Here is a 26,348-nt window from a genome sequence, read left to right on the forward strand (position 1 = left end):
ATTAATATATTTTAAATGTCCAAACACAGATGAAAAGGGATGTGAAACGAGTTAAGTTAAACTCAACTTTAACTAATACAGGAGATATCAGTGGATTTATTTTAAAAGTGAGACATGAAGATTATATGCATTTATGTTGTGAAAGACTTTTTTTTTTTTTTTTTCCTTACTCAGGTTTTAGCCAGTCTAATCATTAATTAATCTATCAAGGTTTACTTGCACATCCAAATGATAAACCACACTTACTGTGTTACTTTGAAGTTTTTGGAAAACGAGAAATGTCATCGGGCTCATTTACTATTACAAGACAGCTGGAGGAGCTGATCTTTTCTCTGAGGGTACAACTTTAACTCTGCTCTCTAAATACTTGAAATAAATACTTTTTACAAGAACCTTTGTGTCTCCATGTGCCTTCTGTCGACCTCTCACCCACTGAAAGGTCTTTACGCCTGTGTAAGATGATGAATGCAAAGCCTGCCCAATTTTGATTGCCGATGTTCTCACAATCCGACAACCAGTGTGAGTAATGAGACAGTTTTCCTCTGCAGAAACATTTGAAATAAGCCGGTTGGGAGCTCCTACCTTTAGTGGCCCCTGCGGCCCCCAAATGGTAGACAGCCCCCAGGATGAGCCACAGGGCCTTCTGCTCCTCCCCAGAAATGCCCAGCACCTTCATGGCTGCCTGCAGCTTAGTGAACTGCTGTGAGGCTCGCTGCTTCTCCTCGGGCTAAAAAAAAAAAGATCAAATTAGATGAGACTTTACTGATCGCTGATATATATGTGTATATACACATATATATATATATATATATATATATGTGTATATGTGTATACACATACATATGTGTATGTATATATATGTATATATATGTGTATAAATGTGTATATATGTGTATAAATATATATACAGTGGGTACGGAAAGTATTCAGACCCCTTTAAATTTTTCACTCTTTGTTTCATTGCAGCCATTTGCTAAAATCAAAAAAGTTCATTTTATTTCTCATTAATGTACACTCAGCACCCCATCTTGACAGAAAAAAACAGAAATGTAGAAATTTGTGCAAATTTATTAAAAAAGAAAAACTGAAATATCACATGGTCATAAGTATTCAGACCCTTTGCTGTGACACTCATATTTAACTCACATGCTGTCCATTTCTTCTGATCCTCCTTGAGATGGTTCTACTCCTTCATTGGAGTCCAGCTGTGTTTAATTAAACTGATTGGACTTGATTAGGAAAGGCACACACCTGTCTATATAAGACCTTACAGCTCACAGTGCATGTCAGAGCAAATGAGAATCATGAGGTTGAAGGAACTGTCCAAGGAGCTCAGAGACAGAATTGTGGCAAGGCACAGATCTGGCCAAGGTTACAAAATAATTTCTGCAGCACTCAAGGTTCCTGAGAGCACAGTGGCCTCCATAATCCTTAAATGGAAGAAGTTTGGGACGACCAGAACTCTTCCTAGACCTGGCCGTCCAGCCAAACTGAGCAATCGTGGGAGAAGAGCCTTGGTGAGAGAGGTAAAGAAGAACCCAAAGATCACTGTGGCTGAGCTCCAGAGATGCAGTAGGGAGATGGGAGAAAGTTCCACAAAGTCAACTATCACTGCAGCCCTCCGCCAGTCGGGGCTTTATGGCAGAGTGGCCCGACGGAAGCCTCTCCTCAGTGCAAGACATATGAAAGCCTGCATAGAGTTTGCCAAAAAACACATGAAGGACTCCCAGACTATGAGAAATAAGATTCTCTGGTCTGATGAGACCAAGATTGAACTTTTTGGCGTTAATTCTAAGCGGTATGTGTGGAGAAAACCAGGCACTGCTCATCACCTGCCCAATACAATCCCAACAGTGAAACATGGTGGTGGCAGCATCATGCTATGGGGGTGTTTTTCAGCTGCAGGGACAGGACGACCGGTTGCAATTGAAGGAAAGATGAATGCGGCCAAGTACAGAGATATCCTGGAAGAAAACCTCTTCCAGAGTGCTCTGGACCTCAGACTGGGCCGAAGGTTCACCTTCCAACAAGACAATGACCCGAAGCACACAGCTAAAATAACAAAGGAGTGGCTTCGGAACAACTCTGTGACCATTCTTGACTGGCCCAGCCAGAGCCCTGACCTAAACCCAATGGAGCATCTCTGGAGAGACCTGAAAATGGCTGTCCACCAACGTTCACCATCCAACCTGACGGAACTGGAGAGGATCTGCAAGGAAGAATGGCAGAGGATCCCCAAATCCAGGTGTGAAAAGCTTGTTGCATCATTCCCAAGAAGACTCATGGCTGTACGAGCTCAAAAGGGTGCTTCTACTCAATACTGAGCAAAGGGTCTGAATACTTATGACCATGTGATATTTCAGTTTTTCTTTTTTAATAAATTTGCACAAATTTCTACATTTCTGTTTTTTTCTGTCAAGATGGGGTGCTGAGTGTACATTCATGAGAAATAAAATGAACTTTTTTGATTTTAGCAAATGGCTGCAATGAAACAAAGAGTGAAAAATTTAAAGGGGTCTGAATACTTTCCGTACCCACTGTAAATATATATATATATATATATCCCCTCAGCGATCAGTAAAGTCTCATCTAATCTCATATATATGTATATGTATATATATGTGTATATATAAATAAATAAAATACATAGCACAGCAAATCAAGCCCTTAGTTGAACCATCTAATTACCTTTGACTGTGGAAGGATCCCAAACGCACTGTTCTCAGCCAGGTGGTTAAAGTGCAGCTCCGTTCTGGAAGACACATGCTGGGATCATTAAGCTGCTTCACTCCTGGTGAATTTCTGTTTTCAGTGGTTTAAAAAGTTTAAAAAAAAAAAATCACATAAATATTAACAGTATATATTTTATTACCAGACAGAAGTGTTTTTGTCTCTCTGACAACATGTTTAAAGACAAATTAAGGCACTTCTAAATGTTGAGACACTTTTTGTTATTTTCCAGTGAGACAACTTGAACCCACAACCGTAGCTTTACATCCCCATGAGGTGTTTTTGGACCGTAGGAACTATTTCACCTCCGCACGGGAGGAACTTAGAACCTTTTTCGTTCCTCCTCCGTTGCCATAGGAACTGTCGACAGGACACAAACAACCCGCGGGTTTAAAACACAGTGAGCAGGTAAACTACAGCTACGCACGAAGCCTTTTAAAACAGCAGAAGAAAGTTTCAACGGGAGTCCCACAATACTGAGAAATGGATAGAGAGGATGTCATTAACAAGCAGCTGTGCATTATTGCTCCCTCGTGCAACACCTTCACTCTGTCATTTCATTCTGAACCTGCAATATCTCAACTTAGCCCGTCATTAGTGATCCAAAAAGATCAATTCTGACTTGGCTCTCTATTAGGACATCCTCCCAGTTCATGATGTAGGGAATAGTAAGCGGGTAAACGAGGAAGTGATTTCACAGCATCTATGTTCAGCTCAGAATTTCCTGAAATCTCTTGTAAACTGTCTGGACCTGCACAAAGACAGAAACAGACTTCTAATAAACCTTAATTTATGCTTAATGTTTCCAGAAAGGAGACAAAACATTTGGAGAGCAGCAACAAGGACTGTAAACTCCACAGAGAGCACTGGAGGAGCGTGAACTTCGTCACGCTAACCTACTTCCATTCAGTTACATCTAAAATGTTAAAAATAGTGTTGGAGAACGACAGGCTGGGACTGGATCCATCAGAAACATTGATCACGACACGCTTTTGATTTCATCTCCTGACTGTTAGCATGATTTAACCTGGAACAGCTGCAGCAGACGGGTTTGATAAAAAAATAAAAAAATAAATTTAAAAAGGAACCACCATATCAGGACTATAATTATCTCAACAAACACCAACTTAGAAACTAAAGCCAACAACAAGAAAAAGAACAACCCAACTGTAATGGAACATTACAAAAATATATAGAGACTTGGGGGGAAAAATGGACAGATTCCAACACATCATTGTTATGCAAATCAAATGCTGTATTTTAGCTCGAGAAAGAAGTAACTGCAGCACCTCAGGCTGCTGTCGGCGCCGGCCATCATGTAGTAGAATATGTTGAAGGTGGACTCTGCTTCAGGTCGCCGGCTCACCCTCAGTTTCTCCAGCAGCATTGTCTAATCAGGAGCAGACAACAGTTTCCACTTCAGTTCAAAGTTCTGGAATTCAGGTGGGTTGCAGTAGATGTTCCTACAGTACGTCTGAAGTCAAAGACGTTGGGTCGAGCAAGAACATTTTTGTCAGTGGTGTGCACACCTATTTGTGTGTGTGCGTGTGTGTGTGTGTGTGTGTGTGTGTGTGTGTGTGTGTGTGTGTGTGTGTGTGTGTGTGTGCGTGTGTGCGTGCGTGCGTGCGTGCGTCGTACCTGGATGGAGGCAGAGGCCACCTGCCCAGCCTGGTCGAAGTCAAGAGACACGACATGGGAGAAGTGGCTGGCGTTGGCGTTCATCGAAGTGGAGCTGTTGCCAAAAGCTTCCAGGATGGTATAGACCGCCTGCCACTTCTCAGCTGTGGAACCACAAAATAAATGGAAATAAAAAGTCTCATCATTTGTGTCTGGGGTATCAGTATAAGCACGTATTTATTAAGAATCCACTAATCTGTTCCACCCGCTGATGTTTTTACATACATGATGAATTTGAAATGTGCCAACTGGAGTGGCCGTACCAACATGTAATGTGTTTTACATCTGTAACCGCACCTTATCATGGTCATTGGATAAATAAAGGAAAAGGAAGGAAAAGAGGGCAAATGACTCAAAGTGTGGATATTTGTCAAACAATGTAACCTCCCCGAGGGGCCGCAAATGAAATTGTAACCTCGTCATTAAATATTCCTTCAAATTCGCTGTTAAGTTAGAATGCAGCACGAATACTGATCACAAACTATAAAGAACAAAGCTAAGAACAGCAGCCTTTGCTGTGGAGGGCAAATCAAATCTAAATTCTAAGCTCAAAGGTGAAATTTTGGTCGCATATCTGACTGAACACTTTCATTGGTCACACCAGTGTGCCTGAAATGCAGATATTTTCCTTTGAGCAAACATATTTAAACTTTTTTTTTCTTTTTAAATGTTCAGCAATTGTGTTGGCGAGCGAGGTCTTTACAATTTGGGTGGTGTGGACGAGCGAGAGCAAAGAAAACACTTGGTCACACATCTCACGACTAACATCACTGCATCCACAAATGCATGTTATAACTCTCCAAAGAAGAAACCAGATAGAAACATGATCCAGAAACACCGCCACCTTCTCTGGACCTGAGATCATTGATGATGGACTGAGGCGAACTATCCTGTTGCATGATGAATATAAATTTGAGATTCTTTAAAAAAAATCATGGACGCTGCATCCTCCGGGGCTGAAGAGAAGGACCATCGTGGTTGAAAATGATATTGTGAAACTGCTGAAACAATTGTAACTATGTCATAATGTCAAACTAAGATCCAATTAATCCACTTTCTGTGTGTATTTCAAAAGTGTATGCAGTGAAACTATTTATTGTAGCAACAGGAGAGCAGATCAATATGACACATCCAGTATCATGTTGTCAAACTTCATTCAAAGACTAAATATTTGCTGGTACTCTAGCGCTCCCCAACTTTTCCACCTGCAGGCTCACCAGAGAAGATTTTGCCGGTGCTGCCGGCGATGGAGACCAGGTACTGGACCAGGTGCTGGCAGTTGGTGGTTTTGCCGCTGCCGGACTTGCCCAGCAGCACGATGGACTGATCCTGCCGGGTGGTCAGCAGGTTGCGGTAGGCCGACTGGGCCACAGAGTAGATGTGAGGGGCAGAGTCTTCGCGCCGACAGCCTTTGAACATGTGCATCACCTTACAGGGGAAAGAAGATGCAGAGAGCAGGCAAGGAGCACACGGAAGCAGAGAGGCGTTCAGGTGTCAGTCGTATGAAAGATGTTCTACAGCCAGGCAAACCTTTTTGGCAGCTGTTCAACATTTGTGTCAGTCATGCAGCTGACAATTCTACATGTGTTTGATGCCAGGTTCAGAGGAATTCAATCAACAAATCAATCCTACGAAGCCACGGAAGGAAAAATCTGAGAGCAGAACGAGAAGTCCACAACAAAATTTGAAATCTTTACATTTAAAAAAAACAAACAAACAATGCGAAGCGTATTTAATTCACAGGAAGACAATAGAAATGCATATATTTTTCATAAAACAATAAAAAAAATTCCCAGTTTCAACATTTGCTATGTTGTCTTTGGTCTATTTTCAATTAAATATGTGTTTTTGTGATCTGCAGATCATCACGTTATGTTTTTATTTACATTTTATACAATGTCCCAACTTTTGGGGGAAAAGGAGTTGTAGAACTCGATATGACGTGAACATAATATTCCAAAACTATGAACGTTACTGCAGCAATATCGGTCTTTAGCTCACCTTCTCGGAGTACATGGAGGGTGTGCTGAGGGGGTTGATGACCAGCGTGTTGGGTCCAGCGTAGGAGTGGATGAGGTTGCCTCCGTAGCGCTGCCTCAGGCAGTGCATCACGCTGGATTCATTCAGGTAGAGCAGCGAAGCCAGGTCCTCCGACCGGTCGTACGATGGAGGGTTGGCCTACACAACGAGGGACAGATTGGACAGCTGCAATGGTTGGTCCATTATTCCAATAGCAGAGTGAAAGAAAATTAATAACTAATTTATCGATGGTTTAAAGCTGTCCTAAAAGTAAAAAGACACAATTTGGTGGTTTCATATTGTCGAATTTTTGTAAATAGAATATTTTGGACTGTTGGTCAAACATTTATGTTTTGCACAAGGAAGTCGTGTCATTTTTCATTGTTGTCATGTATTCTATAAACATTAATCGAGAAAATAATCTGCAAATCAATGATGAAAATAATCAAATTCATCAAAAATGTTTCACCTGAGCAGAAAAAAATAATTGAAGTTAATCTAAGGTCCAGTGGTACTGGACTTCAGTATTTATTTACTTTTATTCTTGATCTGTTTGAGAGGTCGACGCAAGACAACAAAAGTCGAAGTTCACATGTCGGTGCTCCGGTATGAAATCAGCCTGCAGCCACACATGGAGTCAACTACACGAACAAGGGTTAACAATTCAAACTAAACGTTAATCAGCTGATAGTTAAAAGTGTTGTTCATTAATTCAGTCTGAAACTCTCAGAGGATAATCTGAGCTGTCCGTCAGAAACTCAGTTTCAGTTTCATATCAATCATTCAGTGATGAGGGGGCTGCAGGTGAACTTCTGCACAATAAAAACCCTGTCCTGTTTTACTGTTAGTTTATATAGAGTACATGTTGTGGATTTTTTTTCTTTAAACTACTACCTAATAAACACGGAGTTATATGTACCATATGATACATGACAGATATAGCAGGAAATATTTTGATTCTATTTTTGTTTTTGTTTTTCTGAACTTAAAGCTCCATGGGCTCAAAGTTACAGCAAAAATAAGTCCTGAGTCATGAGTCCATCCTCTATGAAACGAGCTGTCACTTCCGCTGTTTTTCTGGGTTTTTTTACCGACCTCTATGTGGCTGAAAAGCCTCGCTTACTGTAAACGAGAACTTTTGTTGATGAAGCAGGTTTTGTGTGAAAAGACTGGCTTTGTGCCATCTCTTCTATTAAGTACCTTAATTGCAAAGAAATTTGAAAAAAAAAAAAAAACAATGATCTATTTCAATTTCAATTATTCCTAATGCTCAGAAGTTATCATAATGAGCAGATGTCTAGTTGGGCGCTACCATTTATCTCCCACCAACCTTCTCTATGTCGTCTTCGTCCACATCCAGGACGGTCCCGTCACGCTCTAGTTTGATTTTGACCTTTCCCTCTGGCATGGAGCCAGCCTCCGTCTTCACCATGGTGGCTGGCCACAGAAAAGATTGACAGCTGTGAGCCTGGTGGAAATCCTCAAACTAACTAACCTGTTCATCTTAAAGCTGAAATATGTAAAATGTTGATTTTTTTTTTATTTAAAACATTCAGAAATTAACTAAAATTACCCCCCAATAAATGTGTAGAATTAGCAGTGTTGATTTCTGTCAAAGAACAATATGTACTGCGTTAGAGACATCTACTGAAGTTAGCATGCTAACAAGCTAGCCCCTAGCCCGTCCTGTTCTGTAATGAACCACAAGAGGCGACAGTGAGTCGCTGCAGCTGAAAAAACACGGCCGCCGCAGCGCGACATGTATCGCACGGCCAACTGCTGCATCCTAAAAAGCTCTAATCGGACAAACTGCAGCAACACGTGATGAACAACGCAGAAATGAGAAATTTATATGACGAATAAGTTGTCGATTGTCCTCGTAATAACGCATTGAGGGTTGTGCAGGTGGGGATGTCTAATCTCTCCTCATCCACTGTGGCTGTAAAAGATAAACTGCTCTGGAAGCTCCCAGTACAAAAAATGGCTTTTTTTCTCTGGCGATGCTGGAAATAGGAAAGAGGCTCAGAGGCGCATCCACCATGTTCGTAGGGAAAATATTAGGAGGGATTATTTTTTGTGTTCTAACTTGTTCGGATGAATGAAACTCTAAAACACAACGATGGCTGAGACAGAAGAACAGACGATCCCATTGAACACATTGAAGAAATTAAGTTTGAAGCTTAACTCGCATTTCTTTTGGACTGGTTCGTCCGTTAATGTCAGAAATGTACTGACCATCAGGCCGCTGCAGCTAGGAGGTTGTGGACTCAAGTTTTTGGCAACACTGTCCGTCTCTTTATCCAGTTTATGTGTGACTGTCTGATCTAAACTGAACCCGGTCCAAGGCTACAATATTTTCTCTTTCCTAGTAGACTTGTTAAATCTACTGACAGTTTGCCGTCATTTAATACTCAGTTGAGACCAGCTGCAACAGCTAGAGTAGCTCCATCAGCTCTTAATCTACATTGAATGCGGTTCCCTTGAGAACCGCATTGAGAAAAAGGTGTGTGTGTGTGTGTGTGTGTGTGTGTGTGTGTGTGTGTGTGTGTGTGTGTGTGTGTGTGTGTGTGTGTGTGTGTGTGTGTGTGTGTGTGTGTGTGTGTGTGTGTGTGTGTGTGTGTGTGTGTGTGTGTGTTGGGGGGTAGGGGTTCTGACCTCTAGTACAATCAACAGGAAGTAATTGAGATGTTTTGGCTTTACTTTTGGGAAACTGTCATGACATCCATCTTTGTTGCAGTGTGTGGTCAATAAGTTCAGAGTTTTCTATTCCACACTGACATGAGATGGGTCAGGCTTCACAAGGATTGAGCGCTGCTTATATATATAACTGACTGGATATAAAAGTGTTCGTAGCTTCAGGTCTGTAAAATGGTTCTGATCCAGAAGTGTCTTCAGCTGCAATACCAGCGAGTGCCACTAGAGGTCGGCTCCAAAAAGCCTCCGGCTCCATAGACTCCCATTCAACTTCTCTCATCAAATCCAAAGTGAATAAAATGTGTCCATCAGTTATCTCGGTGTTGTTAGCTAAAGTCACTCCTTCTTCTTAGTTTTCTGGAGGTCCATCTGAAAATAATCCCTCATTCATTAGAAAAGAAGATTCAAGAAGACCTGTTTTTGGGGGCGTGTCTGTTTGATTGACAGGCCTGTGGTGCAGTCAGGTTACAGCTATCGGTGGGCGGGACGTAGTATCGTTGTGCCTGTCTAGTTTTATACAATATTATCAATATAACCTGCCCTGTTGAAATTACAGTGCATGACAAACAATTAGACATAAAAGCATTCATATATCCATTTTGATTCCATCATTTTTGTCCAAAAACAGGGATTTACATTTTTCTACAGTGGAACAGTGGAGCAGGAGATGGTGATGTATGTGCAAAAAGCCAAATAAATCTATCTCACCCAGGGAGAAGCCATCTTTATGGACCAGCCAGACTTTCTCCGATCCATACCAGGCCTGCTCGGCTGCAATCTGCTCCTCTGTTTTCACCTGGAAAGACGCAAGATAAATTACTAGACAGAAGGGACGAGGAAAGGATTACATTTAAGCCACGTCCATGGACAACTCATATTGCCACTGTCCGTTCTTCCTAAAACCATCAGCATATCTCCTGTTCCATACTAGTACATGCTGACGTGTTACTGAACAGGTACGAAAGGAAAAGATAGTGACCGTGCGGCTCGCTGAGCACTGCATGCTCTTCAGGGTGAAGCGTGGGACATACTTCAAACCAAACACACATGTCAATATAATAAGTCTCAGGAGTGTCCACATTTTTTATGGGAAATGTGAACAAGACACACTGCAATTTGCAAGCAGACCAGAACAACACTTGACAGTGCAGGGTGATGAAAGGACGAGCTGGTGGTTTAATAACTCAGACAGTGCAGGTTGATGATAGGACGGGCTGGTGGTTTAATAACTCAGACAGTGCAGGTTGATGATAGGACGGGCTGGTGGTTTAATAACTCAGACAGTGCAGGTTGATGATAGGACGGGCTGGTGGTTTAATAACTCAGACAGTGCAGGGTGATGATAGGACGGGCTGGTGGTTTAATAACTCAGACAGTGCAGGGTGATGATAGGATGAGCTGGTGGTTTAATAACTCAGACAGTGCAGGGTGATGATAGGACGAGCTGGTGGTTTAATAGCTCTCAGACACAGTGCAGGGTGATGATAGGACGGGCTGGTGGTTTAATAACTCAGACAGTGCAGGGCACACCTGGGATTGCTTAGCTGCAGCATGAGATGCCTGAAGAAGGGCAATAGAGTCCTCTTCCACTGATCCCTGGTGATTTTGTCAGCATGAAGAGGTCAAAGGTCACAGTTGTATATGAGCAACATGTGTTGCAAACGACACACATACAAATAGATTAGAAATTATTGAGAAACTGACGTTTAGTCTACAAGCATGAAAAAAAACAACTATGAAAGGTCCTGTTATGGAAGATTTGCTTCAATATTACAATTTGAGAGGTAACAATGTTGAGAGGTTAACGGCACACATGACACCAAAGCGTGTCAAAGTCACAGCCTTTCAAGCTAATGTCTACTATAAGAGAGTGAAGGATCAAAGTTACATAAACGAAAAGCCCTCATTTCAAGTTAAAAGCCCTCATTTCAAGTTAAAAGCCCTCATTTCAAACTAAAAGCCCTCATTTCAAATTAAAAGGCCTCATTTTAAAGTCATCATTCCCATTAGTAAGGGAAGCACTGGGTATCAGCTTTGGCAATTTTTTGTAGTATATTATAACTATTTTACACACAAACTGCATGAGCTGCAATAACTGAGCGGCGACTGGAGGCTTCTGCACGGCCACCTGACTATAGTCTGCATGTGAGGCATTCAAAGACCGTGGTAAAGTGTAGTGTTTACACAAAATGTCTGCATGTGATTCAGTTAGCAGACATCTGTAGATTGCAGCTTCAGAAACCAGCTTTACACTCACCCCCCTTAAAAACTGCATGAGTCTCCACCTGCACATCGCTCGCACACACACACACACACAACTCTGTTTTGCCTTCCAATGTTGTTGTTTTTTATTTTATACACTTTATTAATCCCCGAGGGGAAATGTCTTCACCACAGCAGGGAGGCTCTCAGGGGGGAGCTGCTGCAGCAGGCTGCCACTAGCGCGGCGCCAGGTAACCTAACCTAAGGTGCATGTTTTTGGATGATGGGAGGAAGCCGGAGAACCCGGAGAGAACCCACGCAAGCACAGGGAGAACATGCAAACTCCGCACAGAAAGGCCCAGGACCGGATTCGAACCCGGAACCGTTTTTGCTGTGAGGTGACAATGCTAACCACTGCACCACCGTGCCGCCCAATGTTATCAGCAATAACACCTTGTTAGTCAGTTAAAAGCGACAGACAGGTTAAACTTTAGATTTAGTGTTCTTCACTCAAATGTTACATCTTGAAGCCGTGTTCAGACCAAAAGCAAAGCCAATTTGCCGCCCGGCTCGTGAATACAGCTTCAGAGTTACAAGAAGGACTTTTTATTAGTCTATATTTTTACCTTGTTTAAACTTGGCTAAATTTATCCTAAAAAAAATTATTATCAAAAAATGCCCATGATACACATTAAGCTTAAAAGTGTATTTAAATAAAACAAATAGCTGTAATCACAGTAAGGCTAACAAACACGGTAAAAAATCTCATGGATCTGACAAATGGTTCTGGAATGAATTCAGGGTTTGATCAAGGTTCACATGAAAACTACACATCTTGGTCGATTTATGAGGGCCACGGACACAAATCGGGTTAAAGCTCAAAGCCTGTCATCTTCATACAGATGTTTGAAATTAAATAAGAAAAAGAGATAAAGTTAGAAGGATCCTGTGGTTTTACAATCTGGACACATAAAACCAATTCCTGCCAGGAGGCCCGGGGAGACGGGGAGACTGCGGTACCGGGGGGAGGGAAGCTGGGGGGGAGGGAAGGGGAGAGGGGGGTGGGGGGGACAGCTGCCGGGATGGGAGCTCGGACAAAAGGGGACACACTGACCGCCGGCTCCAGCTTAGCACAAAGCAGACAATGAGCAGTGGGACAGAGGGACGGGATGAAAAAGGAGAAACAAAGGAGACAAGGTCAAACTTTGGATGAAGACGCTACAGGACATGAAAGCAACAGAAGAGGAGCAGTGACACCAACACAGAACAGAGTCAAGACACGGAACATGGACATAACTCCTGTGGAGGGACGGAGACATCAATGTTTTATGGAGATGCAGATCAAATAATCACAATATGCTTGTTGTTAAGAGTCACATGGGCACATGAATATTATTTTACTTGAAAGAAAATGAGCTATAAAGATGGAGAGCAGAGCCAGAAGGAAAAAAACAAAACATAAATCATCAGCAGAGGATGAGTACCGAGCTGTCAACCAGGTTAACAGATGGGGAACCTGGAAATACATGCATTAGTTTAGACAATGTCTTATTTCAATATGTCATATACAATATTCAATTAAAATCTAAATATATGAAAATATCAACTCCATTAATCTAAAACATAAAACTGGGGAGACTGAGATTTAAATTCTGATAGAAGTTGCAGTTAACAGATAAAGTAAGAAGGTCCTAAATATGGCAGCAATGAAAGTAATGTGACCAAAGCCTGAGTAGAAGTGTCACAGAAAAATTATTAAATAATAAACAAATAAATAAATAAACAAAGTATGGTGAACATCAGCCATTTGGATGTGACTTGGTCTGATGTCATTGTGCTGTTAACAGCAACAACATCAACCTTCAACTTCTATTACACCAAACTTATTCAACCGCTCGTCCTCAAATTGTCTTTAACAATATTCTGCTGTCAAAAGGTATTTATTTTAAAGGAAACTTGGATTTTCCGATTTTCTTTAAGTTTATAGGATCATTTAAAACTCCAAGTTGTAACGGTTAATCCTCATTATTGGTCAAGGTCAAGATATCCCCATGAAATAAATGTGTTTGTTGACATGCAGTCTGTGCTGCTAACTGGTAGTGTCCGGCCGGGGGGGGAAAAAAAAACCACAAAGACAATCAAAGACAACAATAACATGCAGCACAGTGAGGTGATTTACAGGAGCGCCGAAGATCTTCATCAGGCGTCTCTGAGCCTCCTCGGTGGGACTGAGCGACGCCACCTACAGGTTCAAAGCAGCAACACAGTGACTGGAAGCCCACTGATTAAGCAAAGCCCACGACTACACAAAAACAACCGCACCTAACAGACAGATACGTGACACACACACTCACACACTCACTGCAACAACATCACAGTTTGGATTGATGTTAGTAGTACTGTGAGATAAGCAGTAAACACTTCAAACTGCACGCATGCAACGCACGCACACACGCACGCACACACACACACACACACACACACACACACACACACACACACACACACACACACACAGAACATCCTGGTATCCACACACACAGTCCACTATACCAACATAGGTAAACTATCAACAGTATGGCTTGATGAACTCATCATGTGCCTCTGATCCAGTCAGCATCACTCAACGCTGGAATATTAACGACAGCTGTCAGGTGTGTGGGCAGATGTTCAACAGAAAACCTCGGTTACAAGTCAACATCTTTATTTCTGAGATAGCTGAGATCCAGAAGAGACGACTGAAGATGGAGGAGCTCAAAGAGTGAAAGAGAGACAGCAGAAGGTGTGGAGGTGTTCACTGCTGTGAAGGAGTCTGTGGAGAGGATGAAGGTTTCATCACAGATCTGCAGCAGGAAAATGTCTGAGCTGATGAAGAGGAGCTCTGAGAGCGGAGCGGCTGTTTGAGGCTCCAGCAGTGGACGTGACTCTGGATCATCCCGTGTGATGACGGGAAACATGTGAAACCGTGGTAACGAGAGGAAGAAGCTTCGAGGCAAACCCAGAGAGGTTTTTCTAAAAGTGTCTTAAGGAGAGGAGAGTTTCTCTGCAGGTGGATTTTACTTTGAGGTTCAAGGTTAAAGAAAAAGATGAAGTGTCCAGAGAGTACGTCTGAGAAGAGGGAATGAATACGAAGCTCTCCAGTCTGAAGTTTGGGATGTTTGTGGATGATGTAGAGGCTCTGGGCTCTTTTCATGATGTCTCATCTACTCTTTCACTGGCTGCTTCATTCAGTGAGACATTTCCACCCATTCTTCAGTCCCTGTAATCATAAAAACTCTCTGATCATCATTCCTGTCAATCAAACTTGCCTGATCTGTTTTATGATGAAGCATCTCCTTCAATGAATGTACTCACTCTGCTACATGGAGTGATGGGATGTAATGTGTGATAGCGTTCACTAATGAAGTATGAGCCTTTTCTCCTCCTTGGAAAGCCTTGAACTCCCAGCTTCAGGCTCAGCATCGGATACTCTGGGTTTTTTTTTTACTATTACTGACCAATAAATATGAATTTTCAAACACACAACACTCATGAATCCTGTAACGCTCTCTTTCACTACGGTGTTAGACGGTTGAACACATTTTCACGTCGTACATTGGAGTGAGTCTAGCAGTCACAGTGAGGTTCCAAACACAAGCGGTGAAAACACCCCCGCGCTCAGTTTTATTTTTTTTAAACATGCATCTGCAATGCTCATGCACGTCCCACGCCAACGTCCAAACTGTGGGCCGAACATGCCGAACGTGGACACTGTACCTCCGGTTGACTGACAGCAGGTTGGAGAAGGACAGGTCCTCCTGAAGGGCGAGACAGCGGGTCAGGACCGGCGTGAGGAGGGCGGGGGGGTCAGGACCGGCGTGGGGAGGGCCAGGACCGGTGTGGGGAGGGCGGGGGGGGTCAGGACCAGCGTGGGGACGGCGGGGGGGATCAGGACCAGCGTGGAGGGGGCGGGGGGGGTCAGGGGTCACGGGACAGGGTTTCTGGGCTGGGACCAGACGTGACGGAGGAGAGAGGGATGGAGGCTTTTGGGCCGGCGGGCCGGTGGGAGGGGCTTTAGTGGTGTGTTTTGGGGTGGAGGACAGTCTGGGTGCAGGTATGAAGCCAGGAGGCGGAGACAGGGCGGAAGGTTTGGGAGCCGGGATGAAGCCCACGACCGGCGGCAGAGAGACGGGTCTGGAATGAGTTGGTTTGGAGGAAGTCGGAGCCGAGCCGACGGACGTGTTCGGCGTGTTTTCAGCCACTGCTGGAGATCGGACTCGATTTAACGGCGGACCAGAGCTGGTGGGTTTGTCGTCGCTGTCCTGCGTCTTCGGGGTTATTTTATCTTCTACCTGCTTCTCTTTTCTTTCCTCCGGCTCCACTTTTTTTTCACTCGTCTTCTCCAGCTCCACTTTCTGCGGCCTGTCGTCCCTGCGTATCCGCGGACGGAGCTCCCGCGTCCTGCCTCGGACCATGAGGTTCGTCAATCCTCTCGAGATGTCGTCTCTGTCTTCCGTTTTGATGACGTCGTGTTTAAAAGAGAATCCGGACATCATGTGAGCCTTGGACACCGCGGCCGGTGCTGCTTTGAGTGGTTTAGCGGGAAGCTTGGCTGCTTCTGGAGCCTCGTCAGGTTTCTGAGCCGGCACCGTGACCTCGTCCTCGCCCGGGGGTAAGACCTTCCTGACGACACGACGAACCACTTTGACGACCTTCTTCCTGGTGAGGCCCTGGTCGTCTGTAGGATCCGTCTCGTTGGTGCCGGTGCCCGGAGGCTCGACGTTACCGACAGCCGGACTGTCGACCGGGCTTTTGTCCAGTGTGCCATTTTGTTCTCGCGGGGGTTCCGGACTCCTAAACTGTGGCTCGGGGCTTCTGAAGCGCTCCGGCATCTTAACGGGTGTCCTGACCTTTGGTGGGGAGGGACTCCGGACCCGGCCTACTGACTCTGGAGGTGACGCTGTCGGAGGACTTTTTGCCCGGAATAACCCGCGACCGGGGTCTAAAGCTGGCACCGACCTGGCCCGACTGGACAGCCCATCACTCTCTGACTACCCACAGCAGAGGAAGGAGGGGAGATATCAGGTGATGAATGATAAATACAAAAAAAATATCAAAAGCGCCATACAACAACAGTCAAAATGTTGGCACGTTATGTTGAACTGTCAGCATTATGTCTTCAACCTCAACAGACACTCAATTTAAAGCTGGAGACCAGAACTTTTACATATAAATGAACAAAAACAACCTCATCCTCAAAGCGATTCAGCTCAAGGTTCCTTTATCAGAACTCACAGTATGCAGAGGTTTTAAATTTGGTATCAAATTTGAATGGGAATAATAAAAAATTTAAAAAAAATCATGTGGCTGTCCTCCACTTTTGACCAAATATATTTTAATGGAGGAGGAAGTCATTAAAAACAGCTTCTCCAGAGTTTTTACAGCTGCAACAGCAGCAAAGCAACAGAACCGGTGGCGTGAGCTTGTGCCAACTGGCCTTTTGTAATCTCTCTTATGGGCAGCAGGGGGAGACAAAAAGCTCCACACTGACGGTTTAATGCAACAATAAGACAAATCTGGTGATAAAATATTCAGTGTCATTCAAGCTTATCCTAAAAAATTAGGTAATGGTGCTTGAAAATTTGAGGAATAAAATTGTTTTAGGGGCGTGGTAAATTTACATCTCAGATCCATTTGGTACATTTATGAGTTCAGTGAATACAGAACATCAATCAGAGTCGACAGGCACTCAGGAGACTCGAAGGAGAATGAACTGACAGGTCATCTATTCAAATTTAGTACTAAACGATGAGCTGATTATATCGTTAAGTAATTGTTCACATCCTGGATGATACGATCAGACAGACTGACGTCGCTGGAGGCACAACGTGACACTTTCTCTTCAAAAAGCTCCGTTGTGCTGCTTTTCACGTATTTATTGAGATATTTGGATTTCCAGTGTTTACGGCAGCACCTACAATCTATTATTCCAGCAGCCACAAAGGCATTAAAGTTATGCACTGCTTGGCGGACCTAAAGGACATGAGGTGCACCGGTCCAACTCATGTAAAAAGTTAGTTCGGAGCCCTGAAGAGGAATTTACCTTTTGGGTTTTTTCTTATATTTTACAAATGACCCGATTAATTAACAAGTCGGAAAGAAATTGTCATCAGATTAATCAATAATGACAACAATCAGTCAAATTTAGGTATGAATGTGAGTCATACTAACTTTTAATAAACTGGTTAAAACTATGACATTACCTACAATACTGCAAAAAAAAAATTGATTTTAAATCTTCCTCGACTCTAACAACCAGAAACAGATACATCCAAGGAAAAACTCTTTCTTTTTTTTTCTACTTACACTGTTGCTGCTGGGCTGGTTTTCATCCTTGATCTGAATGTGTTTGATATAAAAACAGGAAACCAGATAAAAACCTCGGTACTACATCAATTCCCATCACACACCGCAAACCATGCAAAGGTTGACACATCTTTGGCCATAAAATCTGATTTTCAGTGCAACGAGGAGAGAAAGATTTTGTGCTGCTTTTTTCAAGAGTTCAAATCTGATGCACACACTGCAGTAAAATGTCCAACGAACGGTGATACCAAGTCACAGCAGATACTGTAAACATGCTGCTCGGTGAAAAGCCGTTCAAATGTTTTATTGGCGCGTAAACTAAGAAGACACGCGTGTTAAATACAGCATGCGTGGTCAGAGTGCATCACCACACGTCCAAACCAAACTTCCCTTTCGCTCCCAGAAGGAAAAGCGAGATGAAAATGCCATGTTGGCCGATCAGCTGTCATGAACTGTGATGGAGGAGAAGGGAGGATGGGTAGGTGGAGGGGGAGGAAGAGGAAGAATGGTGAGATTATACAGTTGAATAAAAAATGTAAAAACTTGAATGACTCAATGGCAAAGAAATTAGTCAAATCTACAAAAGGTCAAATCTGAGTGAGAGCCGAGGTATCGAGCGATTAGCGCTGCCGATATTTAGTGTTTTTAGGATTATCTGTATTTGTTTTTATTCAATGCGCTGCTTTGGCTCTGATGCAGTGTGTCTCTCAGTCTGCAGTCAACAGGTGTTGAGCAATGGCCCGCCCACGGCTTCACCTGATTGGTTACATCTATATACCTTCATAATAAGATGACATAACGGCAGCATTTGTTTATTTAAAGTCATTTGAATTAAGTTTTGTGTTAGAATTTGTTATTCAAAATTTTGACACAAAGATTTTGTATTTTTACTGCAACTGTATATTGGTTCCAAATATTGGTTTATTGGCCTCCTTGATTACCAATAATCAGTATCCGCCCTGAAAAAGCCATATCTGTTGATCCCTACAAGAGACTACAGCGGCTTTAGAGAAATTATAATGCTAAAGTAGCTAAAAAAAAAAAAAAAAACTAAATTAAAGGTTTCTCAAAAAAGAAAATCAAAGATCATCGTCCCGCTCTCGGCATCAAAATACAAGAAAAGATGTGACTCTTGATCCTGATATTTGTTTTTTAAAAAGGAAAGATGGTAATGCATTGGATTGGCAGAGCAAGAGATCATCATCACCCCTTAAAAATAATGTGGAGGATTATTTACAACATCTACTGTCACTGTCCATCATCTTCACCGAGCGGGTGCTGAATATGGATTTGATTAAATGCGACTCTGACAATCGTCGTGGTCTCAAAGTGCGTTACAATGGCTAGAGCACGCACGCACGCACGCACGCACGCACGCACGCACGCACGCACGCACGCACGCACGCACGCACGCACGCACGCACGCACGCACGCACGCACGCACGCACGCACGCACGCACGCACGCACGCACGCACGCACGCACGCACGCACGCACGCACGCACGCACGCACGCACGCACGCACGCACGCACGCACGCACGCACGCACGCACGCACGCACGCACGCACGCACGCACGCACGCACGCACGCACGCACGCACGCTCCTTTTCCAGCTCATTTCCTTTCAGTTTCTTTTCAGTTAAAAAAATTAATTTAACACGTAATGTTGATTCAGCAAAGCAAGGGAACTTTATCCGTATTACACATTTCAGCAACACGGCAATAATTATTTGACAGACAGGAAACTGATGTAAATTTCTCAGCGCTGGAGATATTTCATCTACGTTCCACAGGTTGTACTCGTGTTCCAGATGTTGTACTCGTGTACTAACACTCGGTATTCTGAGTGCATCAGTGTATTCACACTGTCAGTACAGAAACATGCAGTTACACTACAAGTACCAGGATGAAGCACTGAAAACGCTCCAAAAAAAAATAAGTGTGAAACTCTGGACACGTTCCTTCAGAACGTCTTCGACCGGTTGTCCGTGTCAAACTCTCAGTTTTATCAGCGGATACTTAATTAGCACACAAACACGCGTTTTTAGATTGTGGGCCAGATTACTGCCTTAGAGGAGGTCAACGAGGTCACATCTCGTTTTTTATTCTAAGATATTCAAAACCAGCTAAAAGCATTGAATGTAAGACCGAGATCGAGAACTGCCTCCTTTATCACATCATCTCACAAACAAATAGACTGTATGGAAGCAGAGTTATCTCATTTTAAAGGGAGTTCATGAACACAGACTGAATCAGCAGTTTTACACGTCAGCTCTTCATCGATCATCATCCCGTGATCACAGTGAACACGCTACATTGATTGCGGGTCAGGAGAAGTCTGCTCAGGTCCACTCAGTTCGAGTCTGGTCTCAGAACACCTACGATCTGGAGATTCTTGCTAATCTGTCATCTGCAAATCACAAAACTAACAAATATATTTATGTATGATCTGGTAATAACACTTCAGTGTAAATTAACATGTTATAAATGTGTGTATATTTATTTCACTGATTCCTTTAAAAAAAAAATATATATATTTCTTCATAACTTTTTACCTGCAAAATTCAGGATCGTCATAATTGATGTGAAGAGCTATATTTTAGAGGCATCTGGAAAAACATTATTTCTTCATTCCATGTGAATTACGCAAAACACCGATGTGCAGATCAACAATACGTTTGGAATCATCGTTACCATGATGAAGATATTAATTCAGCCATTCATTTCTATCAGTACTTGGCAAACAATTAAAAATGATCATCACGATACGATTTAATCCAAGGTCAATATAGTAAAGTTGCATTATCACACAGCCTGTATATTATGTTACCAAACTACTGAAGTATCTCAACGAAAGGAACGATACGTGAATAATTGAAAACCTGAACGTTATCTAGCTCTTAGTCCCAAATACATTCGACTTCCCATCGTGTCCACAAAACCAAAACACCTCATCAAAGCAACCAAACACTTCTACTTTAATTTCTCCCACTCATACTGACTCTGGAGAAACAGAAACGCTCTGAATGGCAAAAAGTAAACCTCCCCCCTCAGCCAACTCCAGCCTAAATATAGTGCCATCGGCGGCGGAGCCTCGAGGCCGCAGGCTTGTCATAGATCCCCCCCCCTCCCAAAAAAAAAAAAAAAGATATCACAAATAGTACTACCTGCAAAACAAAGTAATTCCACAACTGCCGTTATCGCAGGAGTCCCGAGAAAAAAAAACACATCGCTTGGAAACAAAAAGCTGTCTGAGACGGAAGAGACGTGAGTGACCACCTCGAGGGCGAAGCGGCAGCTGAAGAGCGGGAGAGACCTGATAGGCAGGCTATTCCTGACAGGGGGGGGGGGGGGACAGGCGATGTGGGGACAGCTGTTGTGATATGGAAGGTGTAAAAATAGGACGCTCGGCTCCACCAACCGGCTGGAAAGTTTCCCCCCCCACCACCGGCCGTTAGCGTCCAATCAGGGGTCACACACACACACACACACACACACACACACACACACACACACACACACACACACACACACACACACACACACACACACACACACACACACACAGAGTTGCGGTCATCTCAGCTGCTTCGGTGTGTGTGCACACTGCTGTTATTTTGTAGGTCAGCAGTACTAAAATACCGAGCTGACCAACATCACAGAGCACTCGTAGTGATTCAGGGATTATTCTGATGCTTTTATGGAGCTGTTGATAGAAATTTAGATGAAAAACAAAACTTTTTTTTTTTTTTTTTTTTAAATCAAAAACAAAGTAAATTTTACAGTCAGTTTGATTTCATTGAAAGTCGATGGAAGAATGGAAATGCAGCTCATACAGGACTTTATGACTCCTGTTACACTCAACTTATAGATGTTGGTAGACAGTTACAGATAATAAGTCTGTACAGGTCATTTAAATGTGCTGAGTCAACATGTTCAACAGCTCACAGTGACGATGTCAACATCTTGATGTTTCGCAGTTATGATTTTCACAATATTCAGCAATGTTAAATATTCAGTCATCAACAAGAAGTGGAAGGGACAGCTGGGGCTGACAAAAATGTAATTCTACAAGAGAACGTTCTCGAATGTCTTCATTTACCTGAACAATGGTTTAAAAATATCCAGTTCACACTGATAGAAAATAAGGGAAAAGCAGCAAATTCTCACAAAAACAAAACAAAAAAAACTGTTTAAATAATAAACAGTTAAACAGTTTTAAATAAACAAATTCTAGGGTTAATCAATGTCTGTCCTACTCGGTGCTGAACAATCACCAATCCTCTGTTGTGGAAACGAAGGATCACTGACTGACAGCCAACCTGTTGATATCAGAGCTGAAGTTACACTGAAATCTATCTGTGATATTTTTACTGTCACTCCTCACATCTGAATCTAAGCCAACATCACCGACGTGGTCGGTCCCAGAGTCGGACGAACGAGGGCCTTTCACCCGGGGGGCGGCGCTCAAGTACGTCAGAAAGCAAAAGTGAGGAGATTTTTTTTTGCTGGTGTATGTGAGCAGGGAGGGAGAGCAGAAAACTAAGCAAACACACAACGTTACAAAAAGCCCAGTACGAGGCAGCTGTCCACAGAACCACCGCGGACATGACCTGAAACAGATCTGTGAATATGGTCTGTTCACCCTCCATAGAGAATCGTTTGCAGACGTTCCTTCCTACTGGGCGTTGACCTCGGGTTCACTTTAACCAATCAGCATGCGCCGAAACCGTCCGACACTGCAGGGTCCACCGACGTGTTTCTACCCCAGTGGGTTTTAAGGAGCTCCGGCAGCGTGACATGGTCGCCGAGAGTTCACTGAAAACTGCGCTTGTCACTGTCACCAACCGTCCAATCACAGAAAAGGAGGGGCGGGACAAACATGTGCAAACGTTAAGGAGAGCCGAGTCACCGGACTGATGTCCACAGAGAAGGAAACTGAAGCTGTGAGTCGGAGCCGACGGGCTAAACGAGCCCAGCCTGCAGTCAAATAGTTTCCTGTCCTTCCGATTTATTAGTTATTTTATGGTACAGTATAGTTCAACAGCCTTGTTCTCATGCTGAAAAAAACAACAACACATCAATGTTGTAATGCTATCCAGCGGTGAGGCGAGATCTCAGCTGCTGCTTCTAACGATCTCTGAGCTCCGCTTGTCCCAGAATATAAAACTACTCGTTGAAACGCAGCACATCCGATCCGACGGTTACTCACCTTCACACTCATCATCACTTATTCCCTGCTTTCAATCCGACTTCTAGTGCAACAGCTGAACCTGAACTCTGAGCGTAAACCGTGTCCTCCCATGTAGCGAGCTGGTCTGAAGTGTTGCACATCACGCCGTCTTCCTTTGTGAAAGTGTTGGTGTGCAGCAGAGAGGAACCAGCGTGAAGCGTTCAAGAACAAAAAGCAGAAGCAGACTGAAACATGCGTCCAGAAATAATACAACTGCTGCTGATCAATGAAAAACAGCTCGTGTGTTACTTCTACTCTTGTGATGCTGAACTACTTAAAACTATTATTTATTTTTGTTGTACTTTTATGAACACCCCCCAGTCAAATCAATATTCTCTATTCAATAACTTTGAATTTCATTTCTAAGGTATTTCTAAGTTGGCTTTTCTTAAACCACATAACCGAGTAAGTTTCTGCATAACGCTTGTAGCTGACGCTGCTTAGAGCGGCATGAACACGTTGCTATGACAACACCGGAAGTTAACCTAGGCGAGTTTCCTCGCTTTTATTTTGTGTTGTCGAGTATTTGTTTGTCTTTGACGCAGTAAAATACTTTTTGCTTGGTATCATTTCGGGTTAAGCGAAGTCAACTCGTTGCTATGTTGCCTCGTTATATTCAGGAAGTTGAAAAAGTTGTATCGTAATTCACGTAACAATACGACCGGGAGGTTTTCTATGAGGCGCCAGAAAGTGGGAAACGGCCGACTTTTATGATCCCGTCTGATATTCTGCTGCTCGACCAGCCCATCGCGGGAATAATTGATTAAATGACCTCGTTAAGTAGTGTTACACTCAGATTAACAGGGATTGTGCTTGTTTCTATGTTGTTTGAGCCGTCGTGCTTTAACACTGTTCTTATGTATTTCCTAGTTTTCACGGTGTTCCACATTACCTCGTCAATAAAACTTGAACCTGGACATCAGGACGAAGCGTGGACTCTCTCAGGACCAGAGCAGTTACAACGCTTGTACTATGAAGTCAAGGCTTTAAGTGTCTAAACAAATGAAACATGAAGTCCACATGAACCACTTTGATATTTAAACTGATGTTTAACTGACAAAAACTGCATCGGATGTGTTTTTGAGGTATTTCCAAAGGCTGAGAAGAGTTTAAATTGTAGTAAACTGCCTGGTTGCTACATGAAGTAAAACACGCTTAATAACCTTCTGAATATGGTCATCAACATAAAGAGGCAGGTCCTTCTGTAACGGCCTCACGGTTTCTCCATTTTGGAAAGAGACATCCTGGTGTCAGACGCATGGTGTACACGTCGTGACGAGTTCTGCAGATAGAGGGCAGCATTCCATCCATCCATCATCTATACCCGCTTTATCCTGATCAGGGGCACAGCATTCTAATGAAGGTGAAATCAGGTATGTACTTACAATGATTACATGATCGATCTGGTGATGGAAAGATTGAGGGGAAAGAAAAGATGAGAATGTGAGAAGAATTTTGTAAAAATGTTTGCAAAAATAGTCATCTTCGTAAAGTTAACTTACTTTGTCTTTAATAATGTCTGCTCATTCATACGGCTTAAAGCACTTGTAAAAGTTCTGTTAAGGCAACACGAACATCCGAGAAAGTTCAGCACTTGGTTACACATTTAGATATCTCAGTCAATATCATGTACTTTGTATGAACAAAAAAGTCTTCTCAAGATATGACCAGGGAACATAATATGCTCAGATACCCCCCCCTCCCCCCCCAAGCAGTAAACCAGTGCACTGCAGCACCGAGTCCCACTACCTACAACCACCTCTGCTGTTACACCACCAGATGGCGCCAGAGGACCTGACAAACCTCCCCAAGCTTTTTTTTTTATTTTTTTGGATAACCGACAGCATAAAGCCTCCATTATTTGTCTGAGGCTGCCATGATATCCTTGGGAGGGGAACACTGAAGTGATTGAAATAAAGAGCTAACAGAGTGTGAGACATCTTCAGAGCAGCCGACGAGTGAGGAGGAGGAGGGAGGCATAGAGTACTGTCTTGGGAAAGGGCAGCACCGAAAAAAAGGGCGAGGAGAGAAATGCAGTGATGTAACAGTGTGTCCAAGAGTGACAGAAGAATTATGAATGTATGTACAAGTGTGGCTATCGAGTGAGATCAGCCGAGGGGAAAAACAGCAAATCCAAAAGTTGAAACTTGAGAAACATCAAGCCAGTCTGGAAATATCCTGTTCGTCCTCAAGTTATTCAATAACACGTAGAAAGAACAAAAAGGGTTGTTGCAGAGGGTCAAATACAGGATATCATGTGAATAAAGGGGTCCATGTCTACATCAGTCACTGGGAGACAGACTGAAAGTCCAGTTCATGTATCATCCCTCCAATCAATTAATTTAATCAATCTGGAAAACAGGGGGGACATTTTTTTTTTTTGGGGGGAGGCATCGAAAAAAAGCAGAACAACGTCAGGTGAGCATGTAGAGGGACGAAGTACAAAAGAGCCTGCAGCGTCTGGATCGGTTCTGTAGGCGTAAATGAACCAGAACCATCTGGAGCTGTGAGGTCCAGGTAGCACCGTGACAGCAGGCCTGTTTGAGACGAGCCAGGCGGGAAACCGATCCGATCAGCATGCCGGTTAGATTTCAGTTCGACCCGCCACGTGCCCAACTTTCTCTGACGCTGTTGAACGTCGCCGACGACAACACTGCTGGGACATGTCTGCTCACCTGATTTATTTATAGCTGAAAACTGAGAAGATGCAGATTCACACGAGAACTGATGGAAAGTGGAGTTTGATCACAGATCAGCTGTTTAACGTTTTAACAGGCTCCTATGTCCTAACTAAAACAATCAGAGACTGCACACAAACTGATGTGAGTCTGAGAACATGTTATTAGATGGGATCAGCTGCTTCTCTGACTTCCTGTTCACAGACGGCTTCAGACTGAAGGCTTGCCGAAAACTGTTTGACTTGACTGCATCTGTTTGGCTCCGCCCCCCGCCTGCTTTCCAGGACAATTCATCTCAAAGGTGCCAAATGATTCAACCTGTGTTGTTAAAAGAAGAGACGACACAGCACATTGGTAAATATGCCCGTGACCCAAATTTTTTGCTGGCATCAAATTTAAAATGAACATATATTTTTCATTAAAAAAAAATTATGAATACGAGTTTACATGATTTGCAAATCCATGCATACTATTTTAAACCTATTTTACTCAGCATCCCAACATTTAGAGGAGGTTAGAAGCTTCAAACACACATCATGTGTCACGTCGAATAGCGCTCGTACCAGTAGGATGCAGCACGGAAAGAACAATACGATGGATAAGTCACCCGTCGTCACGGTGATAATGGCATAGCAGGTGGTTCGGTTTGAGATATTTGTCGACCTCATTTAACTCTTCTCCCCTTTATCCAATGTAGTAGAAGATGAACGGATACGGGACCCCACGAGGTCCAGAAAGGTTGTTTTTTTACAAGTGTGGCGTGAAGTGTT

At 43.2% G+C, this 26,348-nt stretch overlaps 2 protein-coding genes across 6 annotated transcripts in view; both read right to left on the bottom strand.

The window, feature by feature from the left end:
- myo18ab (myosin XVIIIA b) overlaps positions 1 to 26,348 on the bottom strand; it is a 114,807-nt gene that overhangs the window by 72,318 nt on the left and 16,141 nt on the right. For 2 of the 5 annotated variants that reach the window (XM_069718040.1, XM_069718037.1), the window contains exons 3-11: positions 10,651 to 10,716; positions 9,829 to 9,916; positions 7,757 to 7,863; positions 6,409 to 6,585; positions 5,625 to 5,835; positions 4,369 to 4,511; positions 4,020 to 4,120; positions 2,689 to 2,752; positions 583 to 727 (exon numbers count right to left, since the gene is read on the bottom strand). In XM_069718040.1, the coding sequence (XP_069574141.1) occupies positions 583 to 727; positions 2,689 to 2,752; positions 4,020 to 4,120; positions 4,369 to 4,511; positions 5,625 to 5,835; positions 6,409 to 6,585; positions 7,757 to 7,863; positions 9,829 to 9,916; positions 10,651 to 10,716 (1,102 nt within the window). Of the gene's footprint in view, positions 1 to 582; positions 728 to 2,688; positions 2,753 to 4,019; positions 4,121 to 4,368; positions 4,512 to 5,624; positions 5,836 to 6,408; positions 6,586 to 7,756; positions 7,864 to 9,828; positions 9,917 to 10,650; positions 10,717 to 13,501; positions 13,552 to 15,078; positions 15,163 to 26,348 lie in introns of those variants that run through there. The other 3 variants (XM_069718041.1, XM_069718039.1, XM_069718038.1) reach the window with 3 other exon arrangements.
- LOC138632473 (uncharacterized) lies at positions 14,886 to 20,979 on the bottom strand. The gene is made up of 5 exons (XM_069718060.1): positions 20,835 to 20,979; positions 18,058 to 18,119; positions 17,668 to 17,700; positions 15,079 to 16,352; positions 14,886 to 14,928 (listed from the first exon to the last, which is right to left on the bottom strand). Exons 2-5 carry the CDS (start codon positions 18,094 to 18,096, stop codon positions 14,886 to 14,888), a joined length of 1,389 nt encoding a protein of 462 aa, XP_069574161.1. The 5' UTR covers positions 18,097 to 18,119; positions 20,835 to 20,979.

Source organism: Brachyistius frenatus, unplaced genomic scaffold, assembly GCF_029030835.1.
Source record: "Brachyistius frenatus isolate BFR_SWC_R1_liver_20210118 unplaced genomic scaffold, ASM2903083v1 Contig_185, whole genome shotgun sequence".
NCBI lineage: Eukaryota > Metazoa > Chordata > Actinopteri > Embiotocidae > Brachyistius > Brachyistius frenatus.

Bases quoted from the DNA above. Each gene is read 5' to 3' on its own strand.
- LOC138632473 (XM_069718060.1), bottom strand. From the start codon at position 18,096: ATGGCATTTTCATCTCGCTTTTCCTTCTGGGAGCGAAAG. The intron at 17,701-18,057 runs GGAAGTTTGGTT...AAACACATTCAG, and splicing joins TTTCCTTCTGGGAGCGAAAG to ATCAAGGATGAAAACCAGCC. The intron at 14,929-15,078 runs GTACAGTGTCCA...TGTGACTGCTAG, and splicing joins CTGCTGTCAGTCAACCGGAG to ACTCACTCCAATGTACGACG.